This window comes from Microcebus murinus, chromosome 5 (genome assembly GCF_040939455.1).
Source record: "Microcebus murinus isolate Inina chromosome 5, M.murinus_Inina_mat1.0, whole genome shotgun sequence".
Taxonomy (NCBI): Eukaryota; Metazoa; Chordata; class Mammalia; order Primates; family Cheirogaleidae; genus Microcebus; species Microcebus murinus.
Genome location: NC_134108.1, coordinates 2,083,322 through 2,108,842, shown reverse-complemented (window position 1 = coordinate 2,108,842; position 25,521 = coordinate 2,083,322). Strand labels below are relative to the sequence as shown.

The window sequence follows — 25,521 nt, the reverse complement described above, 5'->3', positions numbered from 1 at the left end:
TTTGTGAATTTCTCTTGTATTTCAAAACACAGAATATTTCCAGAATTTGGCATCAGTGCTTCGTCTTTTTGGGTGGGGGGTAGAAGAAGGGGCCGTCCTCACAGACCCGCAGGCCCAGGCCCAGGCCCAGGCCCTGCCCGGGGGCCGGCCGCTCGCCCGGGTCGGTGCAGTTGCGCAGCTGCTGGTCCTCCTTGGTGAGGCAGAGCTCTATCTGCCCCAGCGTCTGCACCGCCTCTCCCTGAGAGGGAAGAAAGGAGAGGCGTTTAGGGTTCAGATCTTGAATTATCATCGAGGTTTTACGATCATGCAGCGCCAGAGCTAACTTGAAGATAAGCAAAGCAGAGGCTCCAGCCCTAAGATTCCAGGCTCCGGGAACAAGCCCCCTTTGTTTAACAGAAGGGGCGCTGAGCGGGGACAAGTGGCCAGAGGTGACTCCGCTGTGGGCAGTGGAGCCCGGCCTGAGGCTCGGGTCTCCTGCCTGCCACCACTGGAGGCTTGTGAGGGGCCCTGATCTTATCTTGGAGAACATGAACTAGCAGTTTGTGCACCTGCACCCAGGCACAGCCGCGCGCGGCATGCAGACCAAGGTACTGGGGGAAGAAGTAGCTTTTGCACGTAAACAGGCGACTAGCACCCTACAGACACAACTGCACACACAGCATGCAGACCAAGGTCCTGGGGGAAGAAGTAGCTTTTGCACGTAAACAGGCGACTAGCACCCTACTGCCGAGAGAATGTAAGTATCAGCTGATAAAAGAGATTTTGTCTACAAATTGGACAGATAACCACGATTAAAATTATTAACATAAGCAACATAAAAACTCAGCAATTTTCTAGCTGAGAAATGTGTAACCCGGCCGGGCGCGGTGGCTCACGCCTGTAATCCTAGCACTCTGGGAGGCCCAGGCGGGCGGATTACTCGAGGTCAGGAGTTCGAAACCAGCCTGAGCAAGAGCGAGACCCCCGTCTCTGCTATAAATATAAAGAAATTAATTGGCCAACTAATATATACAGAAAAAATCAGCCGGGCATGGTGGTGCATGCCTGTAGTCCCAGCTACTCGGGAGGCTGAGGCAGGAGGATCGCTTGAGCCCAGGAGTTTGAGGTTGCTGTGAGCTAGGCTGACGCCACGGCACTCACTCTAGCCTGGGAAACAGAGCGAAACTCTGTCTCAAAAAAAAAAAAAAAAAAAAAAGAAATGTGTAACTGTAGCGATGCACCTTCTCCCTTCTCCACTTTCCATCTGGAACGGGTGCAGTCTTATCAGGAATAAGCAAGAAAAGAAGCCCTGCCCTACCCGGCACAGTGTCAAAGAACCATGCCCATGCACACACACGGCACACACTTGCATGCACACACATACACAAGTGTGCCTGGGCACACATGTATGCACATGCCAACATACATGGACACACACACATCCATGTACACACATGCGACTCTGCCCTAGGAAGCCACGGTGAAGCCAAAGCTGTCAGGAAAGGACAAGTTGTCTCCTTGACAAAGACGGGCAGGGGACCGAACTCTGACCTCTCTCGGCGGAAGGCACTGGAGTTTGGGCACCACTCCGTACACTCTGGTAAGCGCATCTTTAAAATCTCCAACCTGGCATCAAATAAACGTGAGTTAGAAATGAAACTCCAGCAGAATGAAACCTGACAATCCCGGCCTACCCAGAACGTGACATTGGCAAACATGAGCAGCCGCAGCGTCCTGCTCTCCCTGAGCCGCGGCTGGCAGCAGAGACGGCTCCGCGTGGCCGGAGGAGGAGCTGTGAAGGGCAGGAGAGGACGCGCCAGCCCAGGCTCCTCCAGCCACCGGACCACGCGCTGCTCCCTCCCCTCCCGCTTGTCCCTCTGCAGCCCATCCCCGTCCCCCAGAACTGGCACCTACGCGCCACACGCCGCTGCCACCCTCACCAACTGACTCCCATTTCGTCTTCCTCGGCTCCCAAGGCTCTCTCAGCCCTGTCCACTCCAAATCTCTGTCCCCTCTCCCATCCCCACGGGCAACTCAGGTCCCGCTGTGCAGGAGAGGCCACGGGACACGTGCCTCCCGCCCCGACCTGCAAACTCTGACCCGCTCCGCTCTGTAATCCCCACCACCACGGTCTCCACTCTCACGTCGTTCAGCCGAACCTCCCAGGGGGACCCTGCGTCCCCTCGGGCTCTGCAGCCCAGCTCTGGGGGTGCCACACCTGGCAGTGGCTCTAGACGATGCTGCTCCCTCTGCAGCTCCCACAGCACCCACTCCCGGACCACCCCCCTGCCGGCTGCAATTCCTTCCCCGCCTCCTGTCTCCTCCTCCTCACAGCTGAGTCCCCACTGCCTGACATGGGAGGCCTTCTCCCCCACCCCACATCGTCCCTCGCCACCCGGGCCTGTCTTCCTGGACCTTGCAGAGACCTCAGATTCAAACCGTGCAGGCTGGATCCCATCATCCTCCCCCACCCAGTTCCCAATGCCAACAAATGTCACTCCATGGAGATCCAGGGCAGGACCAGGCACGGCCTTCCCTCTGCCATCCCCCACCTCTACAGCCACGTCCAAGCTCCGCAAACCAACCCCTCCTCGCCAGCTGCATGCTCAACGGCCCAGGTCAACCCTCTCCACGAGGCCTCCTTGGAGGCTCTGGGTCCCCGTCTCCCCCAGCACCAGGCAACCACGGCAACAGCACTCGCCCTGCCCGGGGTGCAGCGCCGGGCCCACGCTCCCACTTTGCTCCGTCCAGCCCTCCTGCTCCGCTCCTGAGCGCCTGGAGAGGGGTCTGGGCTCCTGGCCTGGCCCGGCTTCCCCCTGCCCCGCCACTCCTCCCGGTGCCGGCACAAGCTCATCTCAACGCCGGATTTCCCAGGAAACATCTGGTTAGGCAGCTCTCCTGGTGCGCCCGCAGCACTGATTGCCCCGAGACAGATGAGTGGACCGACCAGTGGCTGGAAGCCGGATGCAAAAGCAGGAAATCGGATGATAACTCTTAGTTACCCGTCCATCAGGCTATTTCTGACCAAGTGCACACAGCACAAAGAACCAGCTGGACAAATGTGTCGTCACGGTTGCTGTACGGTCTTTGAGTTCCAGGCAGAAAGGCAAAGCTCACCCTCCGTATCTATGTGCAAGCGAGCCCACACGAGGACGGGGCCCTGCAGACACGCAGCGCACGGCTTCCCGGAAGGGCTGGGAAGAGCAGCTGGTGGCTCCTCCCTCAAGGCCACTGGCCCTGCACACCCCACTCCCCACGGAGGAGAAAAAGATCAACTGGAAAACCCGCCACGCAGCCGAGCACACGCCGCTGGGAGCAAAGACGCGGCTGCTGATTTATTTCACAAACTGTCAAGGGACCAAACTACTGGTCCGTGTCTAGCCAGGACCCCAGAACTGCCGTACTGCTAGGGTCGGTGACTTTCACCCCTTTATTAAATCCACGCCCTGTGATCAATACAAAAGTCGTCCCACAGCGCCTGATATGTTTCTCACAGAGGGGACGCCACCCCGAGGGCCGCCTGTGAGCCGGCGCGGCCGTCTCCACAAGAGCAGGCAACTCGCAGTGGAGAGCAGCCGCCGCGCTCTGCACGCCCCGGCCAGCCGGTCAGCCGGGGTCTCGCTTAAGCTCCTGTGCTTGCATCCTGCAGCTTCACCAGGGAACCGATCACAGCTCTCTCATGAAAACACAAAGCAAACGCGTCTTGCCCTCGAGCACAACACTGCAGCGTCATAAAACCGAACGTGCCTGTTTGAGGCGCACGCTCCACCCGCCCGCTGGCCCCCGGGCACACGCCGCTCCCCACGAGGCTGTGAACCTGTGCTCCGAAGTCAGCGGTCTAAGGAGCCTCCAGTTTACAGCCGGCGTGCGCGGGGAAGCGAAGCCGAAATACGCCCTGTCGAAAGCACAGACGTTCAGAAGCAGCAGGGCCGGGGCCAGGTCCCCGCACAGCCCAGCCGTTGCTCACAGGAGGAAAGGGCACTTGTGCAAGAGCCATTTGACACTCGAGACACACATCAGAGAAGAAGCAAAAGCGAGACTCACCTGGTAGTAATTGATAGACGGTGTTATCCCCAACTTTAGGAGAACACTAAAATTTAAATTAAAAAAAAAATCAGCTGTATCATGGAAGCCCACTTTCCTGTATTGTTCTTTTCAAACAAATATTTCATAATAAAAATTGAGACACTCTTAAAGTACTTTTTCCCTATTACTTTAGGCACTGATACTGGTCAACAAGGACGGCACGTCAACGGCTCCCAGGTCCCCCTTCTTCCCCGCACCCCGAGCACACACTGACGCTGCTCTGGGCACGCTCCCCGGGGTCCTTGCACAGAATCTTCTCAACGGGGACCACAGCTGCCACTACGAGCTGCAGCTGCACACACAGCTCACCTACTTGCCACGCTTGTTGTGAAGATGTTAGCTATTGATTTGGGATCCTAAGCTTGCCCTGGAAGACTGCATTTGGTCAAATCTTTTAAACACAGTCATGTACCACGTGGCAACATCTGGCCAACAACGAACCACAGGGACAACTGTGGTCTGGTGGTCTCCTAAGATGATACTGTAGTTTTACCGTGTCTGGCTATGCTTAGACACACAATACTCACCATGTGTGACATTGGCCTACAGTGTTCAGCACAGTCACACACCGGGCAGGTTTGCAGCCCAGGAGCAACAGACTACACACACAGCTTAGGCATGTAGAAGGCTGTACCATCTATGTGCAAGTACACCATGTGGTGTTTGAACCATGAGATCCCCTAACGATGCATCTCAGAAGGTATCCCTGTCCTTAAGTGGCACATGACTGTACCTTAAACACCTACAGCCTCGAATTGTTCCCTAAAGCTCTGCTACGGAGAATCCCATCGAGTAGGAACTCACTAAATTATGCAGGTACCACTGCTTCTCGGCCTTTTGGCTAAGATCAAGTGTAGCATTGAATGACAGAGGCCCCATGTAACATTCTCAGGTTAATTATTCCAAAAGAAGACTCTGTAGTCTCCCATCAAGCCTTTCCAGATCATTCTGGATTGTGACCACACAGAGGCCTAGGCTGCCTCTCTGGGCTAACTTGTCATCAGTCGGTCTCTGCTGTGGAGCTCCTGGAACGAGGAGGAAAGAGGTAGGCAAGGGGCCTGTGAGCCCCAGACGTCCCCAGACCCGTGTGAACTTGACCTTGTGCTGTCACCGTGGAGTAAACAACAGACTTCAAAGACTTTGTGGCAAAAGAGAATGTAAAATATCTCAATAATGTTTTTATATTTATTGTAAGTTGCAATGATAGTATTTTGGATATATTGAGTTAAGATATATTAAATTTATCTGTTTTTTGTTCTTTTTAATTTCACTACTATACAATTTAAAAAAATCTCTGCGGCTCACATTATATTTCCATAGGGCAGTGCCCTCCTGACCGAGGTAACTAAGGAAGTAAGGCAGAGGGAGAGACCTGGGCAAGTCTGCAGCTGGCCCAGGGCACACTGCATCATGGTTTCTACGAGTTAAGAGCAGCTAGGCATTAACCCCTGGGTCTCTTTCTGTGGGTAACCTGAGAGATTTGAGACATTTTGCAGTTTTTCAGGTTCGTAGCCTTCAGGTTATAAAGCAAATAAAAAATTACAGCTGACAATAATTTGACAGGCTGACCCATGGAAGAAAAAGATATGTACTAACAGTCCATAAAGAAAAATCAGTGGTCTTATGGAAAGTGGGAGAGAACCTAACTTTTCTATACTTGTTCTTTTCAGTTCTTAGCAAACACAACGCTGCCAGCAGTGCTGCTGCCTCAGCAGGTCCTCAAGGAATGCTTGCAGAATGAAGGAAGGAAGGAATGAAGGAATGAGCAGAGCTCAGCCCCCGAGGGCAGGGCAGCACCAGTCTTGCCGACACCCACAGGGACTCCAGGGCTACCCGCACTACCTGTGAGCATGTACACACCTGTCTTAGTCCCTTCAGTCTTGCTATACAGGAATGCTCGAGGCTGGGTAGTTTATAAAGAAAAGAGCCTTATCTGGCTCTCGGGTCTGCAGGAGTAAGCAGCTGGCGCCAGCGTCTGCTCAGCCCCGGTGAGGGCTTGGGGGCTGCAGCGACTCGGGCAGAGGCAGATGGGGCAAGAGCTGCAGAGATCACACGTTGAGAGGGGGGCCAGGCTCCTTCTAACAACCCGCTCTCGTGGGAGCTGATAATTACCCAAGGACAGCACCAAGCCATGCAGGAGGGGGTCCAGATCTGCCCCCATGGGCCAGACACCTCCCTCGAGGCCCCACGTCCAACACGGGGCATCAATTTCAACATGAAGTTTGCTGGAGACAAACTGTGTCCAACCACAGCAGTAAAGCTACTGAGTCTCAAAAAGTATAAATAGGAGCTGCTTAATAAATATGGATTAAATAAAGAGATAAATTAATTTAGACAATGCATTTTAAAACTTTTCAGCAGTACCCACTTCTCCCTTTTTCTGTTTGATTAAATGAATCCGGTGGCAGAGTTAAGAACTCACACTACGACGTAGAGGTTTGGGGCAGGATGGGACCACGAGATCCACATTTGGAGACAGAGGGCATGTTCCCTGTCTCTCCAAAGCGGTCCTACCCTGTCGTCTTCCAGCGTAGTATTAATCGCACGTCTCTTGCACTCCAACAGCCTCGGCATCCTCCCAGTTAATCCTTATTCTGACTTCGGAAGTGCTCATCACACGCACCTTTTAGGTGAGGAACCGTCTCCTGAAGGATTGCTCCTACTACAAGAAAACGCTGTGTGCTGCTCTGCGAAAAGCCTGCAGATTGTGCAGACCAAATCATGTATACCGCAGACACACAAGCCATATGCGAATCAAATATACAGGGTCTGCGACGTGTCCCTGCTGGCGCAGCCTTCTTGGCGTACGCGCTTAGTAACGTGCAATTTACGCCAGAGGAGACCCAGGGCGGGGAGTGACCCGGTCACTTCCTTCACAGCATGGAAACAAGACCCAAGGCTAGATCGCCAAACTGCACAACTAGCTCGTGTCAGAACCGTGCTCGCAGGGACAGTTCAAGCTGGGAGCTCTGAAACGGCGATTTCAAAAATTCATTTGCAGGGCGCTCTTTGATTTGTAATCGAGACATCCCCAAAGACCTTGTCCCCTCCTGTACAGCGCCTGTGACCCAGCTGGTCCAAACCCCAGCCCTGAGACCCCCTTCGATCAGAATGACATGGGAGACCCTCTGCAGGAGACGCTGCTGGGTGTGGAGGAGGCAGAGCACGAGCCCGGGGAGCCGGCAGAGGTTTATTCCTCTTTCAAGCAGATCTGACTCACACAACTTGAATACGCTTGATTAGCAAAGGCTCCTGGCGTTATTCTGATTTGAAGCGGAACTGCTCTGAGACGAGCTGTATAAATCACAGGCAGCGAGGAAAAGGCTGCACAATCTTCTGTCGTGTGTTTTTACAGCTGGTTCACTGGTTTATCATGACCCCTGCAGTGAAGGTCGAGGAGAAACAGAAACGTCGAGAGAGGGGAAGGCGAGGGCTCGTCCAGAGCGTCCTGGGAGGCCAGACCCTGCCAGGCCATGGCCCTTGTTTCACAAGCTCACTGGGTGAGTGGTGACAACATGCTCCCCGCCTCTGGAACCAAGGTGAGGGCAGGCAGGGGTCAAGTTCATGTGGGTTTGAGCAAGTTCCAGGGCTTAAAGGATCCCTGCCCACCACCTCCTTCCTGCCTCTTCTAGGAGCTCTGCAGCAAAGATCGAAAGACTTAACCTGTCTGTGAATGCAACATGCTTTGCCAGAAATGATGGCTAAAAAGGGCACGCCCTTGTCAGCGTCCCCATGTACCCCAGGGCCAGCTCGCTATACAGCTCACTGTCTGACGTCAAGTTGGTGCCCAGAGAGGCAGCCTCAGTCTTTGCACCCACTGTGTAGTCATAATCTGGAATGGCCCAGAAAGGCGTGGGAAGCCTAGAACATTCCCAGGAAGGATTCCATGAGCTCTGTTCCAAGGCGCCCAGCTCCCGTGACAGGGCGGTCTGCGTGGGCAGCGTGCTCGACCCTCGTCCCCCTCGATCCAGCCCTCAGGCTGGAGAGAGCGCCAGAGCTCCCGGCAGCTGGGGACAGAGGACCTGCCAGAGGGGCACACGCACCTGCTGAGGTCCAGCTTCTGGTACAGGGCCAGACTCTTGCCAAAGTACTTCTTCTGGGAGTCGAGCGCCTCCACCTGTGCGGCGCAGGTCCCGTGCTTCTCCCACTCGTGCTTCCTGCGAGGATTTTCAGAAAAAAACCTCCAGTTAAAAGTAATGAAACTGATGCACAATAAGACATTTTCAAACGTGTTTTCTCTTAGCACAGGCTATGACATGCAGTAGGCGTGTCATTTCTCTTACAAAGTGGGAAGGACAAAATTCCGTCTTTGCAACAGGCAATTATGCTGCCTACGGTTAGATAATCGGTTCCAATTCACTTCTGCAGTTAACAGCTCGCCCGGTTAACAACAAATCCAAGCTGAGAAGAAAGAGACGGCCACGGCTGCAAGGCCACTGATCCACGAAGCAACGCGTGGTCTCCTGCAGGCTGGAGGGTCACAGCCACGGAGTTTCACGGTGGCACAACCGTCGTTCCTAAGCAACTGGCCCAGAAAAGGGGGGACATCTAGCTACTGAGAAATGCCTCCGGTCCCCTCCCCGTCTCAGCTGCCACAACCACTGCAACGCACACGTCCCTTCCACAGGTGACGATGGTGAAAGCAAACAGCCTAACCAGAGGGCTGCAAAGGAACAGCAATTTGGATTCCAGAAACACGTGGGCACTGATACTCGCCTACATGTTATTGCACATTAAAGTTTTCCAGAAATCTTCCCCATTCTTCACTTGGTCCTCCCAACACTGCAAGGTGAGACTATTATCCCTAGTTTGGAAAGGGGGAAATTGAGGCTCACGAGGGCTGAGTGCCTGGCAGAATGAAGGTCACACAGCCAGGGCGTCACAGAGCCTGCCCTGGAACCCACTCTCAGTCACAGGCCGGGGCCCTTCCCGTCCCACTGCACCCCCATCCCGCCAACTGCCAAACAGGACGTGCTCGGTCGGGATGGCTGGACTTGTCACTCGGACGCCAACCGTTGCTGGCATGGACAAAACGGCATCAGGTTTGCTCAGCGTATCGTCAATTAATTCATGCAGTTTTAATAAGTGACATTCATGCAGCCATTTATAAAGCACCTGCATGCAGTCTCTCAGAAACAAAATCTAAATGTGCATTAACTCACGGGCAAAATCCAATCCACAGTACCAGTTTTAAATAACCACAAGGGATATAAAACTCTCAGAGTAAGAAATCTATAAATTAAACACAAGAAGGGTACAGGTGGATGAATAACTGCATTTCTTCATCTAGAATAGTTCCCAGAGTGAATTACTTGATTTTTAAACTAATTGAATTATTAACCTGAATAATAGGTGACTTAGTTTCTATAAAACAGGAATGATGATTCTGGAACCTGCTCCACAGATTTACTAGGAATAGTGAGTAAACATGCAAAGCACTTGTACACAAGCAAAAATAGTTCTTAGCTAACAACACCCAGTAAATGTCAATTATTATTATTTCTAGAGCAAGCTTAACTCAATAGATGCTGGAGATAAGAATATATTAAAGTATTGATATTAATGTATTATAGTTCAAAACATTGAATCATACATCATTTGGAAATGGTCATTTTTTTATTTACCATCAAAAGTGTCAGATACCCATCTGAAGTGATTGGGTGTGTCACCCCATACTTAGGGGTGCCCCGGCTGCCCACGGAGCGTTCCAATGTGAGGCTGCGTCGTCAAAACCAGCAGGACCCAAATATGGTTCTTTTTCTTACAATCAAAAAACAAACCCAAAAACCCTACTTTGCAAAGGGCTGTGTGCATAATATTTTTCAAAATGGCTAATCAGGCCGGGCGTGGTGGCTCACGCCTGTAATCCTAGCACTCTGGGAGGCCGAGGCGGGCGGATTGCTCGAGGTCAGGAGTTTGAAACCAGCCTGAGCAAGAGCGAGACCCTGTCTCTACTATAAATAGAAAGAAATTAATTGGCCAACTAATATATACAGAAAAAAATGAGCCGGGCATGGTGGCACATGCCTGTAGTCCCAGCTACTCGGGAGGCTGAGGCAGGAGGATTGCTTGAGCCCAGGAGTTTGAGGTTGCTGTGAGCGAGGCTGATGCCACAGCACTCACTCTAGCCTGGGCAACAAAGTGAGACTCTGTCTCAAAAAAAAAGGCTAATCTTAGGGAATTTTCTTGAATACCAGGTAATACCAAGACACCCTACTGTGCATATTTGCTTCTATTTGAGATTAAAGATAAAAGTTCTCAGACAGGCCCCCCCCTCCCCAGTGACAGGATCTGGGGTGGTGACCTCCAAGGACACCCATGGGCAGCGCTGTGGGTGACCTGAACAATGAGGACACAGCTTGGTGACGGTGAGGTCACAGCTTGGTGACGAGGGAGACAGCCCAGACAGGACCCCTCGGACCTGCCGTTTTGCACTTGGAACGCTCGAGAGTCTAAGTGTTAATTAGTGTGTGAGATTTATCTTTTTCATTTAGAACAAAAAAGTTTTTTAAGTATATAATTCATCTATTCAACCTGAAAAATTTTAGGTAAATCATTTTGCCTTTATTTTAAGTAAATTTAAGGTAAATTAAGGTAAATCGTTTAGGTAAATCATTTTAAGTAAAATGTGACTGACCCCATTCTAGAATACTGCAACAGCTGGAAAAATTATACTTCGTACACTTAGCTAGCACAGAGTCACCATTTGAGGTACACCGTGAATTGATACCTAAATGTTTTTTCCTGTTTTCCTCCTCTTCAACTCATTATGACCATTATCTGTTTTGAAGCCACTGTTTTGAACACAGGCTGTGCAGAACAAGTGCTTTAGAACCGAACCATTTGCCAACCCCAATTTTCATTAAGAGTGGTTCTCTTTGATGAAGTGGGATTTCGGTTTACAAATCGGGGTCAGTGAATCCTAAAACCACGTCCCTGCCACAGACCCTCTAGTGAAACTGTCACACTGAACAGTGATGAACCAGGAAGAGGGACATCATTTTCATTCCATCTTGTTTTAAAAAGCTTTTTTTCTAAACTTAACTTTTAATTTGCCTAAAGATTGTACACAAGAAAACATTTCTAGATAAATTAACTTTCCGGGGGCAAAGTATGATTACTTGTAATCTCGATCCTAAATTGCCACATTGGCGTTAGATGGAGAAAAATAAAGAATCACCTTCAGTTAACAAAATGTAAATAAAAGGAGCATCAATTTTATCTACCTAAAAAGCAGGATTTTAAAAGCTGTCTGGAATTAAACACAGCATTTTGCCCGAGCTCGGCTCCTGCTACGCTCAAGGAGTTTTCACTATGAGAGACGAGGACTCAGGGGACCCTAAATCACAGGAAGGACATCATGACCTGAACAGGTGTTGTCTTTTTTCTTAACATACTTCAAGACAGCAGCACAGTTTCCATAAAAGAAATATTCCCTCCTGTCTGATTTGGACTAATTCTTAGATATGCAAGAATCTGACTTTGTTAAACCTCAGTAGAGAACATTTTTAAAGCAAAGTGATACATGAAACAGCACATAGATTAGAAAGCAGGTTTCTCCACTGGATAGAAAAAACACCCTCATTTTTTTAATCCATTGCAGAAAGGCACCAAAATGGCATAACAGCATCATTTCTAGATAAAAAGCTGCTCAAACTGCTCAGCATCAGGTTCTCCGTGTGTTATCTTAGAACACGCTCGGGGCACCCCACCTGTCCCGGGCCTTGGGGTGGCTGTCGCAGGCTCACACTTACCAGAACTGGCTGCGATTAGGGGACGGATGAAGCACATCAGGCCAGTAGGTCTTCATTTCTGGCAGAAGATCCTACGTATAATAATAATAATAATAATAATAATAACAACAATAGTCTATGCAGGACCTAGTAAACTCAAAACAAAACCTAGAAGGCAAATTTGATAAACGTATACATTCAAAGAATTGAGCTCTGCTAATTGACAACATTAGGAAAGTAAAATGATTCTGTGCTTATTCTACATGAAATATTTAAGATACATCTAAAAGTGAAATTAGGCCAGGTGTGGTGGCTCACGCCTTGTAATTCCAGCACTTCAGGAGGCCAAGGTGGGAGGATTGCCTGAGGCTAGGAGTTCAAGACCAGCCTGGGCAACATAGTGAGACCCCCGTCTTTACAAAAAAAAAAAATAAAAGTGGTGGTGTGCACCTGCAGTCCCTGCTACTCAGGAGGATGAGGCAGAAGGCTCGCTTGAGTCTAGGAGTTGGAGGGTACGGTGAGCTATGATCTCACCACTGCACTCCACCCTGGGTGACAGAGCAAGGCTCTGCCTCAAATAAATAAATAAAACAGTGAAATCTGAGCAATCGTAAAACTGCAGCTCTCATAGTGAATGGGTAAACTGTAGACAGGAGTAGAGTCAGCGACAAAAACCGATGAGCTGTCAAGGAAAAGGAAGCCAACTGCCAAGGAAAAGACACCAGTCTGAGAAGCACCCACACCGTATGATTCCAACCATATGACGTCTCGGAAAAGGCAAAATCTTAAGAGACAGCAATGAGATGAGTGGTTGCCAGGGGCTCAGGGGAGGCAGAACAAGTGGGGGTGGGTGCAGGGGAGCTCCCCCGGGTGACGCTTGTCTGAAGATGTCAATGATATGGCGAACTTGAGGGAAAAGGGAGGAACTGTCTGTATTTTCCATACAAGTTTTCTGTAAAGCTAAAACCACTCTAAAAGTAACACCTATCGAACAAACACACCCAAGCCCTCCTTGCCCCAGAGAAAAGCTTGTTGGAGTGGCCTGCGCCCTCTCGTGCCGTAAGGATGGTCACCCCAAATCCAATGTCCACACACCTGCTAGATCAACAAGATTCAACCCCACCAGCCGTCAGTAACTCAACCCCCTGCCCTGTGGAGTGGGCACAGCCCCCTCCTCTTCCTCCTGCCCCCAGGCAGCCGTCCTCCTAGCCTTCTCCTCACACCCACCTGCCTCACCTGCCTCCGGCCGCATTCCGACTCCAGAGCCCGGGGGAAGACCTGGGGGATGGTGTGATTCACCCCGCACCAGGCCACTTCTGCTTGGGAAATGCCGAGTTGAACATTGCGCCACACAGGGGAACAGGACTGGTCGGAAGGGGTGGCTTAGGTCACCACGGACCCACGACCCGCCAGTGGCTCCATCTCAGCCTTCCTTTGACGGACCTCTGGGGTAGCCAACACCACTAGTGCCTCTTCCTCAAGCCTGTCCTCTCTTGGGTTTCCTCCTTTGCCCTGTTTTCACACCCTCCCTTCCTACCTGCTGTGAACACCAAGGCTTTGACAGCCCTGCCCCACCCACACCCACACCCACACCTGCGAGCCCCGCCCCTCCACCCACCCAGGCCCACACCTACACCTGCCCGCCCTGCCCACTCCTGCACCTGCCAACCCCACCCACGCCCACACCTGCACCTGCGAGCCCCGCCCCTCCACCTGCAGCTTCCATTGTGACCTTCATGCCTCCAGCTCACCTCTTCTGACATCACCGCTTGGACCTTTCAAGGGCACTTCAAATTGAGTATGTCCCCCAGAGCCCATCCCTGGCCAGTGTCCCCTGTGTTGGGAAGGGGACTGACTGCCCTGAACACCACCCGGCCATGGCTCACCCTGTCACCCTGGCTTCCTCCCGGCATCTCCAAAGCTCTTTCTGCCTCGGGGCCTTTTGCACAGGCCGCTTCCTCAGCCTTCCTGGCCCTTCACCTAATTAGTCAGATTCTAGCTCAACCACCTCCTCCTGAAGAGCTAGCTAGCACAGGCCCACCCCTTCCAAGCTGTACCTGTTCTTCCCCCTCGGGGCACCCATCACAGTTTGTGATCCTGTACATGGGACAACCGTGGTAGCACCCACGTCCCCGACTGTAAGCAAGGGGTCCAGAGACCGCCCTGCCCCAGGCTCTGCAGCCACCTGCAGGCACTCGATACACCACAACCCATCTTCCAGTCCACTGGACCCTAGGCGGGCACGGCCAGGTGTCTGGGGAAGGTGAGGCGAGTGAGTCCTTGAGGAGGACAGCGCGTGTGGGAAACGTGGGGCGTCACCAGGCTTCGGGGCGTACGTGGTAACTCAGAGGGCCCGCAGGCCTCCTGGCTCTGACCACTGAACGTCCTTCACAGGAAGGAAAAAATAGTTCCACCTGGGTTAGAACCTGTAATGGATTTGGGACGGACAACCTCGTCTTTTCGGGGGACATACATTCCTGGGCAGGACCCACAGTTCCAGCAAGTCCTCCCATTCTGCCTCACGTTTTCAGGGAGGCCCCAGGGACCCCTGGACCCTCGACCCACCCCCCGACACGTGACTGATTGCACACAAGGAACCGCTGGCACCCCCAGGGACAGACGCCCGAGTGTGTGTGAGGGTTCCATGTCCCACGGGAGGGGGGGCAGAAGTATCTCAGAAGATCACGTCTCCTAACGCCACTGGAAAATCCAGTCCTCTCATTTATTCTTTATTAAGAGCTTTTAACTGGAAAGGCTCTCCCTGCCCAGAAACCCAGCCCACGCTCGGCCAGAACCGACAGCCCAGGTCCCACGTGCCTGCGCCCCCAGCCACGGCTGTGCAGAGCTGCCTGCCACGCCCCACGCTGACCGACTCACGCTCTCAGCCGTCCCTCCCAGGAGTCCTGGGGGACTGAGACTGCCTGGGGCCACAGGTGAGCGCAGGGTCTGCGCAGCCAGGGCAGGCTCTGCCCCCGTCTGAGCCTCTCGCGCAGTGGTTTGGGCCCAGGGCAGAGGAGGGAGAGGTACAGTCAGTTTCATTTAATTTGTGGGCTTGCTTTAGAGATCAGTAATTATTAAAACAGTGCCAGGGGCTTAATCCTGATGAATACATTCATGACCCTGTAATTTTGTTTTATTACTTTTTTTTTTTTTTTTTTTAAAGAGGAGGAGGTCTTTCTCTGTTGCCCTGGCTGGAGTGCAGTGGTGTGATCACAGCTCACTGCAGCCTCGAACTCCTGGGCTCAGGGGATCCTCTCGCCTCGGCCTCCAGAGTAGCTGGGACGACAGGCATGCAACCACCATGCCTGGCTAATTTTTAAATTTTTTTGTAGAGATGGGGTCTCACTATATTGTCCAGGTTGGTCTTGAACTCCTGGCTTCAAGCAATCCCCCCCCAAAGTGCTGGGATTACAGGTGTGAGCCACCACGTCTGGCCAATGACCCTGTAATCTTAAACATGACTTAGAAGGTATATCTGTGAAGAAAAGAGTTAATCTAGTTCAACATCCGCAGTAGAAACAGAATTAAAAGTCAATACCTTAATCTCTTCTAAATTAAAGTGCCACGATCGATTACATTCTTCAGTTTTATCAGGCCTTGAAATTCAAATTTAAAAAATAAAATAAGAAATATTAGTCTTGATGGGTGTGACTTCCATATGACATCAGAAAACACTTTCATTAAAGCCTACAAAGAATAAAAAGAGAAATCCTGGCTGGGATGCCCTTACCCCACGCAAGTCGTTTGAGAAGGAATGCCCAGAGACAAGCAGGCACTGTCTGAGTTTCTTTTGAGGAGGAAAGAAACTGTTAAAAGTGTCCAAGAACAATGCCACACAGATGGCTTTTAGTAACGAAGCCAAATAAATGGCCTCGTCTTGGAAGCTTCAAGGTCGGCCGTGGCTGGGGCTGCAATGGGGGCTCAGCAGCTTCCTGGAACGGTGATGCTGAGACTTCTTTCTTTCTTTTTTTTTTTTTTTGAGACAGAGTCTCACTCTGTCATCCGGGCTAGAGTGAGTGCCGTGGCGTCAGCCTCGCTCACAGCAACCTCAGACTCCTGGGCTTAAGCAATCCTCCTGCCTCAGCCTCCCGAGTAGAGACTACAGGCATGTGCCACCATGCCCGGTTAATTTTTTCTATATATTTTTAGTTGGCCAATTAATCTCTTTCTATTTTTAGTAGAGACGGGGGTCTCCCTCTTGCTCGGGCTGGTTTCGAACTCCTGACCTTGAGTGATCTTCCCAGCTTGGCCTCCCAGAGAGCTAGGATGACAGGCGTGAGCCACCGCGCCCGGCGGATGCTGAGACTTCTAACCTCCCCGACCCTCTCCACGGACACAGCGAGACGGCAGCAGGTCTGCATCTCTCAGGGTGAGGAGCATGCAGTAAGGTGACGTACACAACTACCACGCTCAGCAAGCGCCGGCCACATGACATGAGATCAGCTGTGATTTTCATTTTACTTTTTTAGTCCCAAACACGCTGGCTCTCCCTACGTTTGAACTCCACCTCTGCGCTCACGTCTCATCCTGGACACACCAACCCTCTTTAGAAGCCGCCCCGTGCACGAGGTCACCAACCGACCTCCTGGGGCCCGGCCACCCCAGAGCCTCAGGAGGGCAGGGGGACAGCGTGTCTGCAGGGTGGACGGGCTGGCCCGGCGATCTAAAGCCGGCACCATTTCACCCCAGAGGGCGGGAGAAAGCAGCATTGCAAACGCTCATCTCGGCCTCAGAAGCAAAGCACCAATCCGAGCAGAGACACAGACCCTGCATTTGTAGGCGACAGAGGAGAAGGCAGCGAGCAAAGGCCAGGGAAGCCGGGAGACCCGGAACAGAAGTGCCAGGTGGCCCCAGAGCCTGCAGAGAAAGTGAAACCAGAAGCACCCAGGTCCTGGTGGGTTTCTGCCAACCCCTGTCCCTCAGGAGCGCGTAGGGGCCAGTTACAGCCAGACCGGCCCTTCCCCGATCTCCAGGACAGTGGGGCAAACGAACACGCACAGTGTAACACCACAAGTGTGTGCACAGATAAAAAAGAATTAACGACACAAAATGCAAGTAAAACCAGAAAAATGAATTTGCGTGTCTGTGAAGTGTGACTAATATAGATGTACACTATTTATTTTTATATGTGTTCATTTATAATAGACTCCAAAAGAAAAAACCGAGAAAATTAAAATTTAGTGAACCCAAAAATGTACCCAGGATACCTAAACACGTTTAAACTAAACTGTTACTATTCTATAAAAACAGAACTAAACAACAAGAAAATTAGAGCTATGTTAAAAAAGACTAAAAGTACTTTTAAATAGGGATTTGGTCTATTGAATAAACAAAAGTAACAAGCGTAACGATAAAGACTAGACTCAAGCTAGAGCTCCAAGCCAGCCAAATTCTTCTGACTGTTGAACTAAGTTCCAACCGCGTTCAATACTTGCCACAACCCGTGAATTGTCCAGTAGTTCGGGGGGTCTCTGCAGTCATTCTGCACCTCCTAGAGAGAGAGGACACAAAGAAAACACTTCGTTCATTGTTTATTAAGATACAGTGAGCAACCACACTTCTTTCAGCCTACATCAACAAGAGGCGGGCACAGCAGCGACACAAGGTCAACACGGTGTTCATTTACAATAAATTCATCCTAGTAGCACGTTCACAAGAAACTACGCTGGCCTTCTAGGCCCTTAGGTGCGGCCTTTTGACTGAATCCGAATTTTACAGAACACATCCTTTTATTAAAAAGGGTGCAGCAGAGAAAGATGAAGCTTTTCCTGCCTCCTTTGGAGCTCAAAAAAGAACAAATCTTGAAATCAGAAGGCCACAGCTTCCCCACCCCATCTGAGCTGATCCTCAATTTAATTAACAGAAATAAGCAGCTATTTTTGTGCTTTTTATGTGCTCACAAATTAAGTCAATCTGGTGGAAACTCTCCTATTTCCCAAGAATAATTTGATTACCATCTAATTTAAAGTAAACGTTTTAAGCACAAAAGGCTCACGATACCTGCTAAACTAAAGCCTGCTCAGGTACCAAGTCTAAATCCATTAGCGAAATAATACGTATTGCAAATACGGAGCCAAAAAAATAACAAGTAAGAACAGTAATACACCCTTAATCTCAATCATAAAAATAAAATCAAGGCCGGGCGCGGTGGCTCACGCCTGTAATCCTAGCTCTCTGGGAGGCCGAGGCGGGCGGATTGCTCAAGGTCAGGAGTTCGAAACCAGCCTGAGCAAGAGCGAGACTCCGTCTCTACTATAAATAGAAAGAAATTAATTGGCCAACTAATATATACAAAAAATTAGCTGGGCATGGTGGCGCATGCCTGTAGTCCCAGCTACTCGGGAGGCTGAGGCAGGAGGATCGCTTGAGCCCAGGAGTTTGAGGTTGCTGTGAGCTAGGCTGATGCCACGGCACTCACTCTAGCCTGGGCAACAAAGCGAGACTCTGTCTCAAAAATAAATAAATAAATAAATAATAAAATAAAATAAAATCAGAGAAATAAGTCTCAGTCTAAAACTTTTTGGGGACCTCCGCATTTCTGAGCTAAAACTGAGGTTTTCCACAATAAATCATCGAGAAATACTTTTGGACTGTCAGGCCGCAGGAAGCAAGACCCCTGCCCAGCCGCTGCAGTGAATAAGCAAATGGGCAGAAGTTCGAGCCCAGGGAGGAGCAGCAGAGGTGTCTGGCTGTCCCGCCCAGCCCTGGCTTCTCAATCCCTCCTGCTGTGGAGGCAGCTTCTCTCCAGGGCTGGGCTGGGAACCAGGGTCTGGTGCAGGTGAGAGCTGAGAGTGCAGGACAGGGTGACAGAGGTCGTAACTTCGCCTCTGCCCACAGCCCAGTCCCATCCCTAAGGAAACCCATCCAAAGCGGGCTAGTGTCCTGCAGGCATGTGGCCCATGAGCAAAGCCAGCGCCACGTGGGGGGCCGGCACACACCTCCACCGGCACCTCAGTGGGAGTCGGCAGCACCCCTACCCCCTCCCGGTCCCAGGTGGCCTCTGAGGGGCGGCACCAGGCAAGGAGGACCTGGTGGACCCAGCACCTGTAACGGACACATCTCTTCCCAGGGAGGGGCCCAGGGACAGCCTCTGCTGCACAGGAGGAGCCTGGGTGAGACAATAGAGCCCTTCTCACAGCCACCCGGTTTGAAATAAATGCCCTGACCATGACATTGTGCTAGTCATTGATTAGGTTTAACCTCATTTGTGAAGCCTCGAGGCAGGAAGCACTGCCATGCATACTTATATCCAGCTCGCAGGGACACACCCGGGCTTTGCCAGGGAAATGCCTCCCTCCTGCAGAGCAGCCCTGAAGGCAGGTCCTCCAGTGCTCTAGTTTCCAGCCCTTCCTCCACACTCTGGTCCCCGGCAGGAACCAAGGCCTTTAGTCACTCCTCACTGCCAACAGCGGCGTGCCCACGAGATCCCAGGAGATCCCAGCAAACTAAAAGCCCGAGCCCTGCCCTGCCACTCCACGCTACTCCCGCCCACTCCCCCACCCCGAAGCGAAGGAACAGCGCTACAACACGGAAAGAAAGCCTGTGAAACTGGAAGCGGATTGTTCTAACATAGTAAGACAGACCTGTTAGAAATGAGTGTCCAGATCAAAAGTGCAACTTGGTGAGGATGAGTGAAATTTCATTTTCATTTAACAGAAAAATAAATCAATAAGGAAGTAGAAGAGCCTATCATGCTGGTCAGTGCTTCAGGCAAAGCAAAGAGCCTGAGTGCTTCTTAAAGTACAGCAATAATCCAACGGCACAGCGATGACTGGCTATTTCCATCTTGCAGTAATTAAAAGGCCTCACAATTTAAAACTCTCAAGCCCAAGTTTCAGAAAGGCCGGGCACGGTGGCTCACGCCTGTCATCCTAGCACTCTGGAAGGCCCAGGCAAGAGGATTGCTCAAGGTCAGGAGTTCTAAACCAGCCTGGGCAAGAGCAAGACCCTGTCTCTACTAAAAATAGAAAGAAATTAACTGGACAACTAAAAATACATGGAAAAAATTATCCAGGCACAGTGGCGCAAGCCTGTAGTCCCAGCTACTCGAGAGGCTGAGGCAGGGGGATCGCTGGAACCCAGGAGTTGGAGGTTGCTGTGAGCGAGGCTGACGCCACGGCACTCACTGTAGCCCGGGCAACAGAGTGAGACTGTCTCAAAAATAAAGAGGTCAGTGAGGTCAGGGCTAGCTCAGCCATATGATGAAACACGTTAGGTCAGTTGTGCAATGAACACAGGATCAGCTTTGCAAGCAGCCGGCCCTGCGGGAGGCTGAGGCAGGGCCCCCCCAACCCCACCAGCTAGCCCTGCGGGAGGCTGAGGCAGGGCCCCCCCAAGCCCACCGGCTAGCCCTGCGGGAGGCTGAGGCAGGGCCCCCCCAACCCCACCGGCTAGCCCTGCGGGAGGCTGAGGCACGGCCCCCAGCTAGCCCTGCGGGAGGCTGAGGCAGGCCCCCGGCTGACAGTGCCCAGCAGGAAATGCCCAGGCACTGACACCCTACAAGGACAGCGACACACAGCAAGACAGAGCCACAGACAGAGCAAGGGCAACCCGGCGGGGAGGAGGGTGTCATCGGTGACAAGCAGAGCAAAGGAGGCAAGGAATGGTCTACAGCTCCTTTCCACTCATGGAAGACTTTTTTATGATTATTTTCCTTAGAAACGGGGTCTCACTACATTGCCCAGGCTGGACTGGAACTCCCAGGCCCAAGCAATCCTCCTGCCTCTGCCTCCCAAGTAGCTGGGACTACAAGTGCCCGCCATGTGCCCGGCTGACATTCCAATAAGACTTCAATAACACAGAGGGGAGAGACAAGCTGAAGCCTGTTGTAGATTGAACTGTGTCCCCCAAATAGATACCTAACCCCCATAACTGTGAGTGTGACCTCACTTGGAAATGGGGTCGTCGTTGATGTAATCGAGCGAGGATGAGGTCCTGCTAGATTAGGGTGGGCCCTAGATCCAGTCACAGTGTCCTGATAAGGAGGGCCAGAGAGACTCAAAGTGGAGAACGCCAGGTGAGGGAGGCGGCAGAAGTTGGGGTGAAGCCCCTGTAAGCCTGGGAGCGCCAAGGGTTGATGGTCTCCACTGGACGCTAAGAGAGAAGCAGCACACAACAAACTCTCCCTCGGAACCCTGCAGAAGGAATCACCCCTGCTGAGGCCTTTCAGGCTTCCAGCCTGCAGAACTCTGAGCGAATACGTTTCTGATGCACCAAGCCACCCAGTTTGGGGTACTCTGTCACAGTGGCCCTAGGACATGGGCACGCGGCCCTCCTGCAGGCACAGCTCCGGCCTCCACCCCCAGCAGGGCAAGGACCCTGGCCGGCGGTCCCAGCAGCCAGCGGCACCCGAGGAGGGCACACACACACACGCAAACCGACTCTGCTCGGGGTTCACTGGCCCCAAGTGGCCGGGTAAGGCAGAATAACTCACCTCGCACACTGTCTCCGGCCAGTGTTGAACCAGAATTAGTTTTTTCCACTCATGGATGCCACTGTTAAAAAGACAAGAAATTTATTTTTCAAGAACTTTTTTAAAGTTATAGAAAAAAATTAATTAACTCCCCCTTCCATCCACCCGTCCATCCAACATGGAGCACCTCGGGGGCACTGGCACGACCAAAGCCCCTACCCAGGGGAAGGGCACACTCCAGCGAGGAAGGCTGCAGACCCCATAGCTAAACACACACACACGGTGTCCAGGAATAGAAACACCGGAGCACGAGGACAGGTAAGGCGCGGGTGCAGGCGGGATGCAGCAGGGAGGCCTCCCCGGAGGCGAGTCATGGGGCCAAAGCGTGTTCTCTAAGCACACTCCACAGAAACACAGAGCCAGGACCCTTGAACCCCGTTTGTGAAACCCAACAGGCCCTGAGCACTGGGAAGGTTTTGTGATTCATTCGGCAACAAGACATGAGCTGAACTAGCACAAGGCTGTTTGTTGTCACTACGCCACTCGGTAGGTAGATCCACCTGCTTCTACGCAGAATTGGTTCCTTTGATTGGAGGGTGCTACTTCCAGAGCCACTAGGACTGTCATCTCGAGCACGGTATGTGCGCCATGCTGCATCGCGCTACCTAGAACACACATGTGTGCGACACTGTACCCCAAATCTGAAATCTGAAACTCATCTGAATGTAGGACTTCACAGAAGGGAGTTCGGGGCTGCAGTTCACCCACTCAGAACTCTAGGAGGCCGCTAACCACACTTGCAAGGCTTAACATACAAAGGGAGTAAAAGCAGAAAGTGCAGGTGGCACTTTCGTTTCCATTTCCCATCATGGAAAAAGTCAGCAGCAACACAGGAACCTATTAATAACTCAAGCTGATGCTTAATTTGGGATAAAGTTTTAAATTTTAAAAGGGAAGATTCAAAGTAAACGAGACCAAGTTGTTACACATTAGCTTTTGTAATAATTGAATGTATAGAACTCACAATTAAGACGCTTGTAAGTCTGAACTAATGATGCGAGCTCTCCGTAAAAAGGAGAAAAAGAGACCACCTACAGCAGGAGAATCAGAGCTGGGAGAAGCACCAGGGGCTTTTTTCTCCACTGGGTGCAAAACCCTTATTTTACACGGGTGGAAACAGGATGGAAGGTTAAGCAACATCCAGGGAGACTAGACTATCAACCCCCAAGCTCAGAACACCTGAATCAAAATCTCCATCGACCACCCAAGCAAAAGAGTGAGGTGAGGGTTAAGAGAACGTCCCCACCCTCCCCTACGTGAGCACAAAGCCACCGGGGAGGTGAAAGCCACACAGATACACTAAGGCAGAGGACAAACTAAAAATCACCACGTTTTCAAACCCAGTAGGGACTTGGTGAAGAAAATGCCAGCTGACCTGCCTGGCCCTCGTGGTCTGAACCAGCTAAGTTTTCCCAAACACGCCTGCTCACGGGGTTTTCCTATTATATCGGGGCTTGAATGATGGGGGGCTGGGGGTAACGCACGGTACAGCCCAAAGCCTTCAGCTGGCGCTCATTGATTACTATTGGCCAGGCACCACTCCAAGCACAGTCTGCACCTTAACTGATTTCCCCGGACACCAACTCTGTGAGGCAGGCGTCATTATTTCTATTAATTCTTTACAGAGGAGCAAACTGCAGCACAGGCAGCTCGGGGAGGCCCCACATCCGGATGTGAACTGGCAGCTGCCCCTCAGCCCGCACAGCGTGCCACCTCTCCAGCGAGACTCTCTCGCCTCCTGGCCAACAAACAGGTAAACAAATGGAGCTTTTGCATAAAATACACTTTCTGGGGACACTGCAATAATACTACCTCTTAAAGTATAAGATAAAAACAGCAATGGGACTTAATTAAAAAGTAAAACACACCTACTGTGTGAGTATGGCATCCTTCATTAACCTGATCATTACCCCCAAATTAAAATTTGGTATTCAAACCCCGCGTCCTCCGCAGAATTAAGGTTGGAATTCTCTCCGCAACGCTGCCTGTTCCCGCCCCCAGCACCCGCCAGGCCGGGGGCGACGGAAAGAAGGAAAGAGAGGAAGGGGAGGGCGGGGAGCCTCAGGGACACAGAGGAAGTAGCTGAAACAGGAAGCACAGCTACTAAAACACAGAGAAGATTTAAAACAAAACCTCCCTCCACGGCCTCCGGGAGACCGGCCAGAGCAGGAACCCCGCTGTGCCCCGCCCGGGCTGGTGCCCTCCGCAGGCGCCCGTCTCGGGCTGCAGCCCGGAGTGCAGGGGGCGTGCTCGGCCCCGCCCCACCGCTCCTACCCGGGGTCCCCCCAGGTGTGCACGGTCCCCCACCACCGCTCCTACCCGGGGTCCCCCCAGGTGTGCACGGTCCCCCACCACCGCTCCTACCCGGGGTCCCCCCAGGTGTGCACGGTCCCACACCACCGCTCCTACCCGGGGTCCCCCCAGGTGTGCACGGTCCCCCACCACCGCTCCTACCCGGGGTCCCCCCAGGTGTGCACGGTCCCCCACCACCGCTCCTACCCGGGGTCCCCCCAGGTGTGCACGGTCCCACACCACCGCTCCTACCCGGGGTCCCCCCAGGTGTGCACGGTCCCACACCACCGCTCCTACCCGGGGTCCCCCCAGGTGTGCACGGTCCCCCACCACCGCTCCTACCCGGGGTCCCCCCAGGTGTGCACGGTCCCACACCACCGCTCCTACCCGGGGTCCCCCCAGGTGTGCACGGTCCCACACCACCGCTCCTACCCGGGGTCCCCCCAGGTGTGCACGGTCCCCCACCACCGCTCCTACCCGGGGTCCCCCCAGGTGTGCACGGTCCCACACCACCGCTCCTACCCGGGGTCCCCCCAGGTGTGCACGGTCCCACACCACCGCTCCTACCCGAGGTCCCCCTAGGTGTACACGGTCCCCCACCACCGCTCCTACCCGAGGTCCCCCCAGGTGTGCACGGTCCCACACCACCGCTCCTACCCGGGGTCCCCCCAGGTGTGCACGGTCCCACACCACCGCTCCTACCCGGGGTCCCCCCAGGTGTGCACGGTCCCACACCACCGCTCCTACCCGGGGTCCCCCCAGGTGTGCACGGTCCCACACCACCGCTCCTACCCGGGGTCCCCCCAGGTGTGCACGGTCCCACACCACCGCTCCTACCCGGGGTCCCCCCAGGTGTGCACGGTCCCACACCACCGCTCCTACCCGGGGTCCCCCCAGGTGTGCACGGTCCCACACCACCGCTCCTACCCGGGGTCCCCCCAGGTGTGCACGGTCCCCCACCACCGCTCCTACCCGGGGTCCCCCCAGGTGTGCACGGTCCCCCACCACCGCTCCTACCCGGGGTCCCCCCAGGTGTGCACGGTCCCACACCACCGCTCCTACCCGGGGTCCCCCCAGGTGTGCACGGTCCCCCACCACCGCTCCTACCCGGGGTCCCCCCAGGTGTGCATGGTCCCCCACCACCGCTCCTACCCGGGGTCCCCCCAGGTGTGCACGGTCCCACACCACCGCTCCTACCCGGGGTCCCCCCAGGTGTGCACGGTCCCACACCACCGCTCCTACCCGGGGTCCCCCCAGGTGTGCACGGTCCCACACCACCGCTCCTACCCGGGGTCTCCCCAGGTGTGCATGGTCCCCCACCACCGCTCCTACCCGGGGTCCCCCCAGGTGTACACGGTCCCCCACCACCGCTCCTACCCGGGGTCCCCCTAGGTGTACACGGTCCCACACCACCGCTCCTACCCGGGGTCTCCCCAGGTGTGCACGGTCCCCCACCACCGCTCCTACCCGGGGTCCCCCCAGGTGTGCACGGTCCCCCACCACCGCTCCTACCCGGGGTCCCCCCAGGTGTGCACGGTCCCACACCACCGCTCCTACCCGGTGTCCCCCCAGGTGTACACGGTCCCACGCCACCGCTCCTACCCGCCCCCACCCCCCGCTGTGCCCGGCCCAGGGCGCTGCACCACCCCTGCGGAAACCTGGGCGTGCTCACACCGGCCTCCGGCTTTAACTCACCTCAAGAGCTTATCTGCAGCGCACAGGTAACCGAGGGCCAGGCAGAGGCAGCCCAGCAGGGCGCCGCGCACCGCCACGGGCCCCATGGCGCGAGCCCTGCGGGGAGGAGACACCGCCGTCGGCCCCGGCCCGAGCGCAGCCTCGCCCGCCGCGTCCCGCCGAGCCCCGCGCCTGCGCCGACCCCACTGCCACCCGCCGCTCCGCAGCCCGCGGCCCAGGCCAGAGCATTTCCGCTCCGCCCGGGGTGCCGGGAGGACTAGCCTG

At 53.5% G+C, this 25,521-nt stretch overlaps 1 protein-coding gene across 2 annotated transcripts; it reads right to left on the bottom strand.

Moving 5' to 3' along the window:
- On the bottom strand, positions 1-25,521 carry RNASET2 (ribonuclease T2). Of its 2 annotated transcripts, none has more exons than XM_012776812.3 (9): positions 25,258-25,521; positions 21,232-21,292; positions 17,234-17,289; positions 15,337-15,394; positions 11,820-11,890; positions 8,109-8,222; positions 4,024-4,069; positions 1,531-1,605; positions 1-238 (listed from the first exon to the last, which is right to left on the bottom strand). In XM_012776812.3, exons 1-9 carry the CDS (start codon positions 25,341-25,343, stop codon positions 53-55), a joined length of 753 nt encoding a protein of 250 aa, XP_012632266.1. In that variant the 5' UTR covers positions 25,344-25,521; the 3' UTR covers positions 1-52. The 2 variants fall into 2 exon arrangements, with proteins under 2 accessions (XP_012632266.1, XP_012632267.1); XM_012776813.3 differs by lacking the exon at positions 25,258-25,521 and adding an exon at positions 23,139-23,255.